Below are 15990 nucleotides of genomic sequence, written 5' to 3' on the forward strand. Positions count from 1 at the left end.
TTGATTTACTAAGAATTGCACAGGTAGCCACTTTTTCAAACTATATGCTTATATATATAGCCAATATGCAGACATATGTAATGCTTTTTTTTCCTTTTCTTTTCAATCTTGCTATTTTAAAATAAAATAATTTAGGGAAACGTCTATGTATTTATTTAATTTGAAAGAAAATATTTACGTCGTAATTAAATAATATATGGAGTAATATTTAATCTGATTTAACTTATACTTGTGGATAAATCTTTTTTTAATATTTTATTATATATATATATATATATTTTTATTTTTTTTTTATATATACAAAGTTGACATGATATGATAAACAAATTGACTTTGAAATGATAAAAAAGAATAAATATAATTGAAAAGTACCATGAATGAAATAAATAAGGTACTATCCGTGAAGTAAAAATGGAGGTACGTACCATAAATCAAATGAGAATAAAGGTTATGTGAGTAAAATAAATTACCATGACAGTATATATGAAGTTAAACATGGTGAAAAAGTAAAAAAATATTATGATTTGAGAAAAAATGAATGGAAAAAAATGAAAAATAATAAAGAATAAAAGAGTAATCGAAAATAAATAAATAAAGAAATTGAAAAAAAATAAATTAAAAATGCAAAAATAAAAGGAACAAATAAAAGTGAAAAAAAGGAAAAATAAAAAGAATAAAAGTAGTATGTAAAACATTTTTTAATTAATTTTGATTTTAATAAATAAGCTAGTGATTTTAGTACTTTTTAAATTACTTCTTGTTTTAGTCTAATTATTTAATTTTCCTACATTTTATTAGTCTAAAAAAAGTTAGCTACTATATTTATTTGTAAATTTTATTGTATTTTTTAAAAAGAAAAACTAAAAAAAAAACATAGAGAACAATCAATCAGAATTGAGAAAATAATTCAAAAAATCTTGGTAAACACTGGAAAACAGACTGAATTTTTCTAAATAAAATAAAAAAGACAATAAAATAAAATAAAGGATTGATTGAATCGCTAACGTTATGCTGACATTTGGTAAACTATTGAAGGGGTATCAAAATAAAAGTGTAGGAGTGTGTATTCATTTACTTAGTTTTTCCTTTATGTTTTATCGGGTTAAGTTCATAATTGGCTCTTATAAGGACTGACTTTGAGTTAGGTTTATATGACTCAATGGTGATAGGCAATTGGGTAAAGAATATTTGTTCTATACATAAAAGAGAAGGAAAGACTAGTCTTTAAAGTGTATTTGTTCTATACGGGTAGAAGCATGAAGATTTTAATACTCAAAATGATTATAGATAATCACGAGGATTTTAGTCTTCAAAAATAAAATAGTAGCATAAAATTTTAAAATTAAATTCCTTAAACTGCCTGTTCATTATTCTTAATCAGAAAATAAAAATCAAAACTTGATATAGATAGAAAAAGTAAATAGTAATTTTTAAACAAAAAAAAAACAATTATTCCGAAGTCACAAATAAATTCATTGTCATATGTTCCTAAGTAATTTAATCCTCTCACAATATTTGAAGTATATAATGTTTTCCTCCCAAGATAAATCTGATACCTTTGTTAGAATACCAGTACTTCAAACTTCGACAACGTTCAAACACAAAAATTAATGTATGCTTTCCTTTGGCGTGAAGGATAACACCAAATAGTCTTGGGACTGAATTATAGTGCCACTTCATTTGTTTTTTGGGTGGCAAGCTCGGGATAACTTATCTCAAAATTAATAATTAGTAGTGGGATAAGTTATTCCTCCCATTGGGTGGTATAGTAATCTCAGAATAACTTATTTCGGGATAAAATAAGTAAATGACAAAGATATCCCTTTAAACCCTTCTTATCCATTACTTTTCACATTCATGAAGGGGATATTTGTAAAGAAATAACTTGTTCTTAAAATTTATGTAATGCATAACAAACCAAACACTTGATACAATAAATAATCTCAACATAATTTATCCCATCATAACTAATCTCAGCATAATTAATTTCATCATAACTTGTATTCAAATCAAACGATAATATTATAACAATGATGACACGAGAATTTACCTTATTTTCAACTTGTTAAAGCTAATGTAGAAGTGTTTTTCTGTTTCTTCTACCTAACAAACAAAAGTTCCTATGTGTACCTAATAATTTTTAAAAAATTAATATAAACAACATCCCTTCATCTTTTTTTTATTCATAGTTTAACTCAAAAGTCATGGATTCAAATCCTATTCACACCAACTAAAAAAATAAATAGAAGTTGCTCATGAGAAATTGTGTCAATTTGATTGTTTGGTTGCATGGAATAAAACAAAAGTAAATATTACTCCCTACTCATAAACAAAACAAAAACAGAAATCTTAATCATGCCACTAGAAAGAGCAGATCATTTGTCCTCTTGTCTTGGTCATTCGGACCATATGTATCTAATTAATTTGGAAATTTAACACTTGATTATGAAATAATCTACAAAATTCCTAAAACATATACTTAATTTTGATTAAAAGGTGCTTTCATCTGACAAATTTTATTTTATAAGTGAACAAGATAGGAACGAACACAACAACAAATAATTGTACAAAAAGTAATATTTGTCGTACCATAATTTGGTGTAATGTCATTGTAAATGATAGAGCCATCACAATAAATGCGTGATTGTCAACTCTTCTTAGAAGCATATGTTTTAATTTAATTACGTACGTTGTTATAATTATTATTACTCATTTATTTTATAGTTGACTCATGACCTGAGTACTCAACTCAGCTCTTTAACAAGTTATATTCATATTAAATTGATACGTTAAGGGACAATAATAAGAAAAGAAAACACAGTTTGAATTCGATATGAAACGAATAATAATTAGTTTTAAGTTATAAATGAAGGCAGTAAATTTGTTAAAACTTCATTTAAATCCTAAATAAAGTAGTAGTAACAATTAGATCTAAAGTTTCTATAAGAATTCTTCACCAGTATAATTATTTGAACTCACAAATTAAACTACATATCCAAAATGGTGTTTATATAGGTTAGCGCTAAAGTTTTGGTTGGCGAAAAAATTACTGGGTTTATGGGTCATCTAGCATTCCTTATGGGTGGATCCGACTTAATAATATTTTCCAACAAATTAAAGTTAATCTGAACCGGTCTATTTTCTAAATCAAATCGAATTGAGTCAAGTCGAGTTAAAATATAAATAAGTCGAGTCAATCCGGAGCCGGTGACTTGGCCTAGTAACTTTATACACTCCTGAGTCCCGACCTACCCATACAAATTTTGCTACGTTGGAGCCTAACTAATTCGAATTCACATATATTGCATAGAGCTCCATTCAAAGGAAGTGCTCCCCCTCAAGAACTTTTTTTATACCCAAGACAGGAATTCAAAATCTCTGAACTTGTTAAGGGAGGAGGCAGCCGCATCCACTGCCCCACATATATATATACTATATATATGTTTAATAAGAACACGCTATACGTACAAGTCCTTTAGCTAGGAATATTCAAAAAAAGACTTTTAAGTTTGCATAAATAGTGATCAACCCACCATGATAAACAAACACTATATATATCTGCAACCTGAAAGTTATTACATTTAAATTATTCCTTAAATTTTCCATCATACACTTTTAATTGATTTAAAAAAATGGACAGGCGGGTGAATGAAGCAGTTTTGAGGGGAGATGTTGAAGCCATTCAAAAACTCATTGAAGAAGATTCCAACATAGTAAAACAAAGCATTGAGGGTTCACTAAACACCATATTGCACCTAGCAGCTAGACTTGGTCATGTTGAATTGGTGACGGAGATTGTGAAGTTGTTCCCTGAGATGGTGTCCGCGGAGAATCGGGATCAGGAGACCCCCTTACATGAAGCATGTAGAGAAGGGAGAGTTGAAATTGTGAGAATTCTGCTTGAGAATGATCCATGGATTGCTTACAAGACAAATTTGTGGGATAAGAGTGTGCTTTATGTAGCATGTGAGAGAGGGAGGATTGAAGTGGTTAAGTATTTGTTACATAATAACAATAATAATATCCATATGTTGTTGATGCTTGAAGTTGATATGTCCACTACTTCACTTCATGCTGCTGCTTCATCAGGCCATACAGGTAAACTATTCAAACTTTGAGTTAGACGGCGCATGCAGTTAGATTTTTAAATTTATGGATTTAGTGAGTTAATTCTGAATAAGTAGTTATTTATATTTATTAACCGAATTATTTTTTAAATATAAACACCGAACAAAAGCTATTGAAATTAGGCCTCTTTCTTATCAATTAAACTATACTCTAGTAAAGGATGATAATGAAGTTATTTTTCAAAAACATTGATCCACCAAAACATATTTTAAATAAATTATATTTTCACGGAAGATGTATCGAAAAATTGTGAAAGATGAGTAAATTGTTGGGTTCGAAAGTAAAGTAATTAGGGTGTCGTCCGTAAGCTTACAATTGCAAATCATGACATTGATAAATCAAATGACAAAAACTAATACGAAAAATCAAAATATTATTCTATGGAATTCGGCCAACTGGGCTTCATATTAAAACCTAATAAAAACATTAAAATTGTAGAGAGAAAATTTTCCCATAAACAAAAGTCTATAAACGACTACACTGTAGATGCTATTGTGTTATTTGATATGAGAATATGGTCTTCAATATATAGAATTTCAACTTGTTCCTTTAACGAAATAATAAACCAAATATGGAAGATAATTATATTTTCCTTTCGGAAAAAGCTCAAATAAGATAGAAAAATCAGGGCACAACCCTAACAAAAATAACTTTCACCCTGCATAAAGAGAACGTAAAAGTGATTTTTTACCAGATCTCAGAAAACAATTAATTGCAGAAGTAGTGAAGGAATTGGCTAAAGTTCGACCTGATTTTGCTTGGAAAAAGGATGAGTTGATGAATGGTTGCAGTCCTTTACATATAGCATGCAGTAAAGGGCACTTGGATATAACAAGAGAATTGCTAAAGCTAGATATGGATCTTTCTGGTTTACAAGATAATGAAGGCAGAACTCCACTTCATTGGGCAGTCATTAAAGGAAGAGTGAATATTATTGCTGAGATACTCTCTGTGAGTCTTGAATCTTCTGAAATGACAACAAAACATGGTGAGACTATTCTTCATTTGGCTGTCAAGAACAATCACTTTGAAGTACTCAAGTTCTTGATGGAGAGTCTTGATGTTTCAAATCTCATGAATTTTCAAGATACTGATGGAAACACCATTCTACATTTGGCTACTGTTAGGAAACTCAACACTGTAAGTTTTCTTTACTCTAGACGTTTCATTTTATGTAAAGGTGTTTGATTGAACACACAAAGTTCAAGAGAGACTTCATCACGTTTTTGTGGTAATTAATATTTAGTATCTGAATTTACAACTGTGATACGTAAATTGAAACAAAAGGAATAATAACCTTCCTTTGCAAAACAGAGTAGCATAAAGAATATACTTGTATATAAAAGCTCAAAGGATCTAAAGATAGATAAAGAATAGAAATCTTTATTAAAAGTTCGATGACATATTTGAGTCTTTTCCCTTAATTAAATAACTATTCATGATTAATGAAATTAGTTTCCTGAATTGCAAAACAAAGTTGCACTACTTGTTTTTGTATATAAGTAATTATACATGACTTGTTCTCTTTTCAGATGATTATTTATCTACTTAAGCTTGGTGTTGAAGTAAATGCTTTGAATCAAAAAGGATATACAACATTAGATGTAGTTGAAGCAGATGCAAGTAAATCTGGTGCTCTTGCAATCATCCCTGCATTACTAGAATCTGGTGCCAAAAGATGTGACCAATTACCACCAAATTTTCAAGACATCCAACAAGTAGTTGCATCACCAATTTTGGAATCATCATGGCAAAGAAAAACTACTAGTTTTCACTCTCCGTCCTCATCATCTCAACATTCGTATCATAATAATAATTATTATCATCAAAGGAAGCACAACAACAATAATTATCGCGGTACTAGGACAAAAAAAATCAAGCTCCAAAGTGAAGGTCTAAGAAATGCAAGAAAAACAATAACAATTGTTGCCGTACTAATAGCAACTGTGACATTTGCTGCTGGTATGAATCCTCCTGGTGGATTTAATCAAGGAAATGGAAAAGCATTATTAGGTAAAAAACCGGCCTTTAAGGTGTTTTTGGTATGTAACATTGTGGCACTTTTCCTTTCCCTTGGAATTGTTAATGTCCTTGTTAGTGTTATCCCATTCAAGAGACGAACAATGATGAAATTAATGGTGGCAACACACAAAGTAATGTGGATTTCTACATTATTTATGGCATCCGCTTATATAGCTGCAATATGGTCAATATTGCCACAAGGAAAGGGGGATTACTGGGTGCTAAGTGAAGTTGTGATCATAGGGGGAGGGTGCACTATGGCTGTGTTTCTAAGTTTGGGGATTTTGTTAGTGAGACAATGTAAAAGGAAGAGTGATTGGAGAAAAAAAAGAGAGGAACATCATAAGAAGATGAAGGAAAGTCCAAAGAGTAACACAAGTAGAGTTGAAGAAATGAAAGTGGTGAAGAGAGAAAGTCATGAAGATGGTAGCAACTCAGATGTTGATAGCTCAGATCAAGGTTATCATTTGTATTAATTGTATTGGGTAAAAATTAAAATAGCTTTAACAATAGGAGTTGTCTACTAGTTTGCTTATGTTTATTAAAATTTATATATATGAGAACATTTTTCATTCATATTTTCTGCTTGCATGCATCTCTCCAAAAAAACATAACACCAACCACATTTATAAATTAAACTGTATTGGTTTAAGGTAATCACGAATAGAGGAGAAAACAACACTAAAGCCCAACTAATAGCATCTGTCATATTAGAAACTTAAAGTATATCAACAACATACCCAGTGAAATCTCACTAAATAGGGTGATAGTATGTAAGCAGACCTTACCACTACCTTGTGGAGATAGAGAGGCTGTTTCCGAAACTAATACATTATTTTCTACTTTAAAGACTTACAAGAATAGATCTATGAATGCAGGTAATTAAAACAAATGGTAACCATGATCTGAGCTATCAACGTCTGAGTTGGTACTACCTTCATGACTTTCTTTCTTCACCACTTTCATTTCTTGAACTGTACTTGTATTACTTTTAGGACTTCCCTCTTTCATCCTCTTATGATCCTCTCTTTTTTTTCTCCATTCACTCTTCCTTTTCCATTGTCTCACTACAAAATCCCCAAACTTAGAAACACAGCCATAGTGCACCCTCCTCCTATGATCACAACTTCACTTAGCACCCAATGATCCCCCTTTCCTTGTGGCAATATTGACCATATTGCAGCAATATAAGCTGATGCCATAAATAATGTTGAAATCCACATTACTTTATGTGTTGCCACCATTAATTTCATCATTGTTCTTCTCTTGAATGGGATAACACTAACAAGGACATTAACAATTCCAAGGGAAAGGAAAAGTGCCACAATGTTACATACCAAAAACACCTTAAAGGCCGGTTTTTTACCCAATAATGCTTTTCCATTTCCTTGATTAAATCCACCAGGAGGATTAACACCAGCAGCAAATGTCACAGTTGCAATTAGTACTGCAACAATTGTTATCGTTTTTCTTGCATTTCTTAGACCTTCACTTTGGAGCTTGATTTTTTTTGTCCTAGTACCGCGAAAATTATGCTTCCTTTGATGATGATGATTATTATAATAAGAATGTTGAGATGATGAGGACGGAGAGTGAAAACCAGTAGTTTTTCTTTGCCATGATGATCCCAAAATTGGTGATGCATCTACCTGTTGGATGTCTTGAAAATTTGGTGGTAATTGGTCACATCTTTTGGCACCGGCTTCTAGTAATGCAGGGATGATTGCAAGAACACCAGAGTTACTTGCATCTGCTTCAACTACATTTAATGCTGTATGTCCTTTTTGATTCAAAGCATTTACTTCAACACCAAGCTTAAGTATATAAATAATCATCTGAAGAGAGAACAAGTCATGTATAATTAGTTTTTAGCTTTTGTATACAATTAGTGCAACTCTGTTCTGCAATCCAGGAAACTAATTTCATCAATTCATAATTAGTTATCAAATTAAGGGAAAATGGTCAAATATGCCATTGAGCTTTTAAATAAGTCTCATCTATTTCATCCGTTAAAAGTTGGGTTCACTTTTAGAAAAGATTCATCTATGTCTTAAACTTTGTGTGTTCAATCAAACACTTTCACATAAAATAAAACGTCCAGGATAAAGAAAACTTACAATGGTGAGTTTCCTAACAGTAGCCAAATGTAGAATTGTATTTCCATCAGTATCTTGAAAATTCATGAGATTTGAAACATCAAGAGTCTCCATCAAGAACCTGAGGACTTCAAAGTGATTGTTCTTTACAGCCAAATGAAGAATTGTCTCTCCATGTTTTGTTATCATTTCAGCAGATTCAAGACTCACTGAGAGTATCTCAGCAATAATATTCACTCTTCCTTTGATGACTGCCCAATGTAGTGGAGTTCTGCCTTCATTATCTTGTAAACCAGAAAGGTCCATATCAAGCTTTAACAATTCTCTTGTTATATCTAAGTGCCCTTTGCTGCATGCTATATGTAAAGGACTGCAACCATTCATCAGCTCATCCTTTTTCCAAGCAAAATCAGGTCGAACTTTAACCAATTCCTTCACTACTTCTGCAATTAATGTTTTTTTTTTTTTGACAAAATAAGGATCACTTGATCATGATAATTGTCACACTTGTTCAATTTTGTACAGGTTTGAGTGCGCACCCAAAGTTGGAGGACACTCAAGCTAAGTTAAATGACATATGTATGTATTATGTCATTTATAATTTATTAAATTTATAAAGATCCACACGCAGAAATGATCAAAAGTGCACAATTCTATTAATGGAAGGGTTATATATGTATAACTGATTATTATCACAAGAATCTAATTAAAAATTATAAATATTTTCATAGAATAAAAGCACAAATTTCCCAAATTAAATAAAAAGAAAAGAGGATAACGATAAGAGACTCGTTCTTAATGAGGACTTGGCCCAGACGTAGACTTTGGCCGTCTGAACATTTGAAAATAGAGACCATCCTTTTAGTTTTATTTTCGCATTTTTATTTTATTTGATTTTTATATTAAAATAATTATTTACTTGTTTATTTTAATAAGTTCAAATAAATTAATTATTTTTTAAATCATGATTATTCTTAATATTAAGTAACTATATATATAATATAATAGTAGTTGAATTAAAATTTTGAAATATAATTAATAAAAACAATTTAATAAAATAAGTTTAGGGAATTTATATAAAATTAATAAAGATCAAGTAAAATGAAACGAAAAAAGAGTATACCATTGTTTAGCATGTAAGTTTAAGGGAAAATTGTATAAAATAACAAACTATTAATTCAAATTAAATGTTATAACCACAATTTCATTTAATTCTAATTTGTAACAAACGCTTTATCATTCCCCTCTCTCCCCAGAAATCTCGCTCGCCACTCTCCCTGAACTCACTCGCCACTCTCCCTCGCGTCTCTCACTTTATACAAACACAAATGAATGAATTGTGTTTGTGTTTGTATAAAGCGAGAAAAACTATATATACAAATATAAATACACATCTCTTTCGTCCTATACACTTATAATTATACAATACAAATCTTCCCTTGCCTAGTTCTCTTTTGTCTTTCTCTCTTCCTCGCTTTATACAAACACAATGTATAATTTGTGTTTGTATAAAGCGAGATAAAGATTTGATATACAAATACAATTGTTTTAACTTGGTTCAATGGTATACAAATTCAAATTTTATGCAGATATACAAACACAAATAACATATACATATGCAAACACAATTTCATAGACACAGACATCCGATTTATACAAATCACTGCAATTTATACAAATCAGATGCCTGTGATTTTATACAAATCAGATGCCTGCGATTTTATACAAATCAAAGTTGTCTGCGATTTTTATACAGATCTGATGCTCCATAGCAAACTATGTTTGCTATGGAGCGCAAATAGCAAAACTATAGCTATAGAGCGCTAATATGATTTTTATGTTTGCTAAACCTAAAATTTACTCTAATTTTAATCGGACTTTTACCGAAATTATGTTACGATATAGTTAGACAATTTTGAGTTGTTAGAATAGTTAAGTAAGTAGCAATGATCAAAATTGTATATGTATACAAAAAAAATGGGAAAAGCAAACTATTAATTCAAAATAAATGTTACAACTACAGTTTCATTTAATTCTATTTCGTAGCAAACACATTGTCATTCTCGTCTCTCTCCCCTGAATCTTGCTCGCCACTCCCAATTCTCTTCCTCGCCTCTCTCACTTTTATACAAACACAAATGTATAAATTGTGTTTGTGTTTGTATAAAGCGAGAGAGTGTATATACAAATACAAATACATATCTCTTCGTCCTATACACTTATAAAAATACTAATACAAATCTTCCCCTGCCCAGTTTTCTTTTGCCTTTCTCTCTCTCTCGCTTAATACAAACACAAATTATACAAATATAATGTACACTTTGTACTTGTATAAAGCGAGAGAGAGATTCGATATACAAATACAAATGTTTTAATTCGATTCAATTGTATACAAATTCAAATTTTATGCAGATATTTTAACACAATCATTGATACATATACATAGTAGTTACATATATACAATTATCTAATCGATATACATTTACAATTCACCTCTCTCCCTCTCTCGCTCGCATCTATCCTATCCCTCCTAATCTCGCTCGCCACTCTAGCCTAACACAAAGAATATATATATGTACACACACAAACGCAACTTTCATAGATACAGATGTCCGATTTATACAAATCGCCGCGATTTATACAAATCAGATATTCCATAGCAAACATAATAGCAAATTATATTTGCTATGAAGCGCAAATAGTAAAATTGTAGCCATAGAGCGCTAATATGATTTTTATGTTTGTTATTCCTAAAATTCACTCAATAATTTATATAGAAGTTATGTATACAATTTTTTTTTAAAAAGTAAAGTTTATGTTGATACGTTAAAAAATAAAAATAAATATAATTATAGGTAAATATACATGTCTTTACTCTTAAGTTATAGTATTAAATAGACATAATATATAAATATGACCCTTAACTTGGCGTCAGCTGACAATTATGACCTTTAATTTTTGGTGTGCACATGTAGATCCTTAAATTTGTATAAAATTGAACAAATACATACATTCGTCCTACATGGCACCCTACGTGGTAAATTTGTGTCCAATGCGGCGTCCTATGTGTATTATGTCATGTGAGACACGTGTGTCTACTTGTTCAATTTTATATAAGTTTAAGTGCCTACTTGTGCACACTTAAAGTTGGAGGATATAGTTATTCGATAAAGTCAAGTTAAGAGTCATGTTTATGTATTATGCTTATTAAATATAATAACAATAACATCTTCAAGACATGATGTATGTATTATCACGTCATCCCTTGAATACCTAAATATCAATATTGGAATTGTTTTTGTCCACAACCGTCAACGTCATATACAAAGTTAGGTGTCACGAAATGATAAGAATTAAATGTGTCCAAAAAATCAATTTTACGTGCTCTTTTGACATGATGAAAATTATTTTCTCATCTCCGATTAGTATTTTTTCTACTTTGATGAAACTAATATCTACTTACTTTAATAAGTCAACTACATTTGTCTATTCTATGAAACTTGCTCCTACCGGCACCATTAATTAGGAGTCCAATTCCCTTTTAATTAATTACGACCACATACTCAAATCGAACACGCCATTCATAATACACTACAACAAAAACCTAGATTTTCCTTTTAGCGATAATATTTATTGTCATAAAAATATTTAGTGGTAATTGAATTAATGTTATTACATTCTAAGTTGCTAAAGTTTTTAACAATAATTATATAGAATACTGGTTATAAATATCCATATTATATTATTACGCTAAAACAATTATTGCTAAATCATTTATTTGTGTAAGTAATAAATAACTGATTTTAGTCAAGAACAACTTTTATCTATGCTTATTAATTAGAGATAAGTAAGAATTTTCGTAGAATAAAAGAGGGTACAATTTATATATACCTAAATAAGTAAATTTAGAATCCAACACTCATAAATTCAAAATCCAAGTTAATTACGCCTCAGATAGAAGGTAACAAGTATATTGTACTTATGATCAATAGCTAACCCGAACACCATCATTATAGAGAGTATTACTCGAAGTTTGAACATGTAAAATTGCGGAATGTAATATTTTACCTGTATGGCCTGATGAAGCTGCAACATGTAGTGAAGTAGTGGACATATCAACTTCAAGCATCAACAACATGTGCATATTATTATTAAGTAAGAAATGTTTAACCACTTCAATCCTCCCTCTCTCACATGCTACATAAAGCACACTCTTATCCCACAAATTTGTCTTATAAGCAATCGATGGATCATTCTCAACCAGAATTCTCACAATTTCTACTCTCCCTTCTCTACATGCTTCATGTAAGGGCGTCTCCTGATCCCGATTCTCCGCGGACACCATCTCAGGGAACAACTTCACAATCTCCCTCACCAATTCAACATGGCCAAGTCTAGCTGCAAGGTGCAATATGGTGTGTTGTAATGAACCCTCAATGGTTTGTCTTACTATGTTGGAATCTTCTTCAATGAGTTTTTGAATGGCTTCAACATCTCCCCTGAAAACTGCTTCATTCACCCGCCGCTCCATTTTTTTTTAATCAGTTAAAAGTGTGTGATGGAAAATTAAATGTAGCTTTCAGATTGCACAATATGTATGTATATTTTTTGTTTATCATAGGGGACTCACTATTTATGCAAACTTTTAAGTCATTTTTTTCCACAACTGCAGCAACCAAGAAGATTCCTAGCTAAGGGACTTGTATAGCGTGGTCTTTTTCCTTTCATTTTCTTATTATATATATATATATATACCATAGAAAAATTGTGGTGTACCGGATGAAACTGCTCCTTCCTTAACTAGATATTTCAAGTTCAAGTTCAGAATATGAAAAAATTCTTGGTAGACTTGATCACCCGAAATTAAAGGGACTCTATAGTGAGGCTATGTGGGTACCAAAACCAGATAGAAAAACAAAAAACAAACAAACATATATAATATATATATATATATATATATATATATGTGTGTGTGTGTGTGAGAGAGAGAGAGAGTCATTTGTATAACGATAAGGGTATATATGAGCTACTTCCATAACGAGGATTATATCAGCTTTAAATGACAAAGTTAAGAGATATATCAGGTCATTTTCCCTATATATAAAATATATTGGCGGGCGGCTCAGCTTCTAGCAAAATGGTGAAAGTCAATATTACTTGGAATAGTTTTGTATGGGTAGGTCGGCAGTGTATAGAGTTACTAGGCCAAGTCATTGGTTCGGGATTGACTCGATCGACTTATTTATATTTTACCTCATACTCAACTCGATTAGATTCAGAAAAAAAAAAAAGGCGATTCAGGTTAACTTTAATAATTTGTTGAAAAAATATTATTGAATCGAATCCACCTATAAGGAATGCTAGATAACCCATAAGTCTCTATTAATTATTCTGTCACCCCAAAAGTTAGCTTATATAAACACCATTTTGGATATATAGTTTAAGTTTTAATCTTATTGTTACTACTTTATTTAGGATTATGAATGAAATCTAATAAATTTATGTTTTCTGTTTATTTTTCGTATATTGTCCCTTAACGTATCAATTTATAATAAATATGTAACTTGTTAAATAGTGATATAGATCATGGATAATGTTAAAGGAATACTCAGGTCATGAGTCAACGATCAAATAAAGTAGTAACAATAATCATAACAACGCACAGTAATTAAATTAAAACATCTGCTTGTAAGAAGAGTTGACAATCACGCATTTGTGAAGGCTATATCATTATTCCTTTATTGAGTACAACACTTATTAACATAGTTAAGTATTGCTTGAAAGTACCTTTTAGTCAAAATTAAGTACATAATTTAGGAATTTTGTAGGTACAACACTTATTATCTGTTTTTGTTTTGTTTATAAGTACGGAATAATCTTTTTTAAGCGATCAATATTTTTTGTTCGGGAGAGGTGATTCAACTTCAGTTTATCGCGGATATTATCTTATATATAGGAGGTAATAAATGACACCTATTAAGGTAGGAGGTTAGTAAATAATTATGTTGTCTAGCTTCTCTTTTCATACTACTTTGTCATGCTTTCTTCATTTTCCATTTTCTTTTATGACTTCTTCGCTTCTTATTTCTTTTTCCAAATTATTTTAAAATGTTTTTACTTGAGCCGATTGAGTCTATCAAAATAATTTTTCTACCTTTTTAAATAGAGATAAAATCAACTTATACTTTATATATTCTTCCAAATTACTTATAAGATTACTCTAAATATATTAAAATTGTCGTGGTTGTAAACAAAGTGAAGTAGGAAATAAATGTGAATCCGTTAGTATCTATAATGCATAATGTATTACTTAGAAAATACCTCATAATTTCAACTAGGGAGACATCATTATCAATCTAGACGACAATATAACTGACCTCACCTCTTGCATCAACATTATTTGTTCATTAGTAATCTTTACTTTTGCTGACTCCAAGGTCGTCCATTACTTTTGTATTGTTCCACCCAAATCTTTGAGACGCCAAACAATGACACATAATTTTGTAATCATTTAAAATTTATTGAATATAAATTTATAAAATGATTCGAATTATATTAAATTCATGAATATATTAGTCCAAATAAATATTATGGATTAATATAATTGAGTTGATTATTTAAGTCTATTAAATATAGATTTAATTAAAGTCCAAATTAATTGATTTGGGCTACAATAAGCCAGTTTGCTAAGCCCAACTTCATCTCATCCTAGAGTCCCATTTTCTCAGTGCCACGTGGCAAATGACGTGGCATGCCAAGTCAAACAAGAAGCCAATAGGATCATGACATGTGTCGAGGATGACAATCCCGCTCCATAAAGCCCATATGTCATGTCACTTAAATCTGATTGGCTGAAGGAAATCCTATTCCTATCACAACTCCTCTATTCTAAAACTATAAATAGGGGTCCTCATAATTCAGAATAGAGGACCACGAATTCGAACAAGAAGCTAGAGAAAGTCCGTGGATCAAAAGCCACAATTTCTCTACAAGCTGCAAGTTCAAGAATTCAAGTGTTCAAGTTCAAGATTTGAAGAATTCAAGATCAAGTTCAAGATCAAATTCAAGAACGATCAAGATCAAGACCACCGGATTCAAGATCAAGCTCGAAGCCCTTGAATTCAACTAGAAAGTCAATATCAAGATAAAGTTCAAGTCAAGATCAAGTTCGAGATCAAGATCAGGATCAAGATGAAGTTAAAATCCAAGTTCATCAAAGATTCAAGTTCAAGAGCCCTTGAATTTATATTCGAAAAGGCGAATTCAGAGGAATCATTGAGATTGTAACACTTGCACTTTGAAATAATAAAACGATTATTGCATAAAAAAATGCTAAGATATAGTCGATAGAGTAAAGGTCTTAACCATACCTTATTGAGAGACTATTATAGTTCTTGAAGTACTGCTTGCATTGTCACACGATTCAACCACGGGTGGGATAGCATCGTCTAATACCCTTAATCTCCTAAAAAAAACTTCTTTGGTTGAGGACTACGTCCTTTCCACACATCTGTTGCACTGTTGATTAACCACTACTGTTCTTACAACTTTATAGCTGCACACCATTGACTTGTTCTCTGCTTGATTCCACTGCAGACCAGGTCCCTTTGCAACATAGTTTATTAATTCATCAAAACCAAGAATACAACACCAAGCAACATATAGCTCTTTAGTGCAGAAACATGTTGTGTTACACTCCTCAAAGTTAACACACTTCAAATGAACCATTTATCTCTGGGAGAAA

General features: G+C 30.9%; 1 protein-coding gene and 1 pseudogene across 1 annotated transcript; one reads left to right on the forward strand and one right to left on the reverse strand.

The window, feature by feature from the left end:
• Positions 1-3520: 3520 nt before the first annotated feature.
• Positions 3521-6724, forward strand: LOC102598560 (ankyrin repeat-containing protein At3g12360-like). The gene is made up of 3 exons (XM_006359710.2): positions 3521-4098; positions 4847-5268; positions 5661-6724. The coding sequence occupies exons 1-3, from the start codon at positions 3633-3635 to the stop codon at positions 6624-6626; spliced, it is 1854 nt and encodes a 617-aa protein (XP_006359772.1). The 5' UTR covers positions 3521-3632; the 3' UTR covers positions 6627-6724.
• Positions 6725-6831: 107 nt separating this feature from the next.
• Positions 6832-12949, reverse strand: LOC102598890 (ankyrin repeat-containing protein At3g12360-like; annotated as a pseudogene).
• Positions 12950-15990: the final 3041 nt, after the last annotated feature.

This window comes from Solanum tuberosum, unplaced genomic scaffold (genome assembly GCF_000226075.1).
Source record: "Solanum tuberosum cultivar DM 1-3 516 R44 unplaced genomic scaffold, SolTub_3.0 scf00306, whole genome shotgun sequence".
Lineage (NCBI taxonomy): Eukaryota > Viridiplantae > Streptophyta > Magnoliopsida > Solanales > Solanaceae > Solanum > Solanum tuberosum.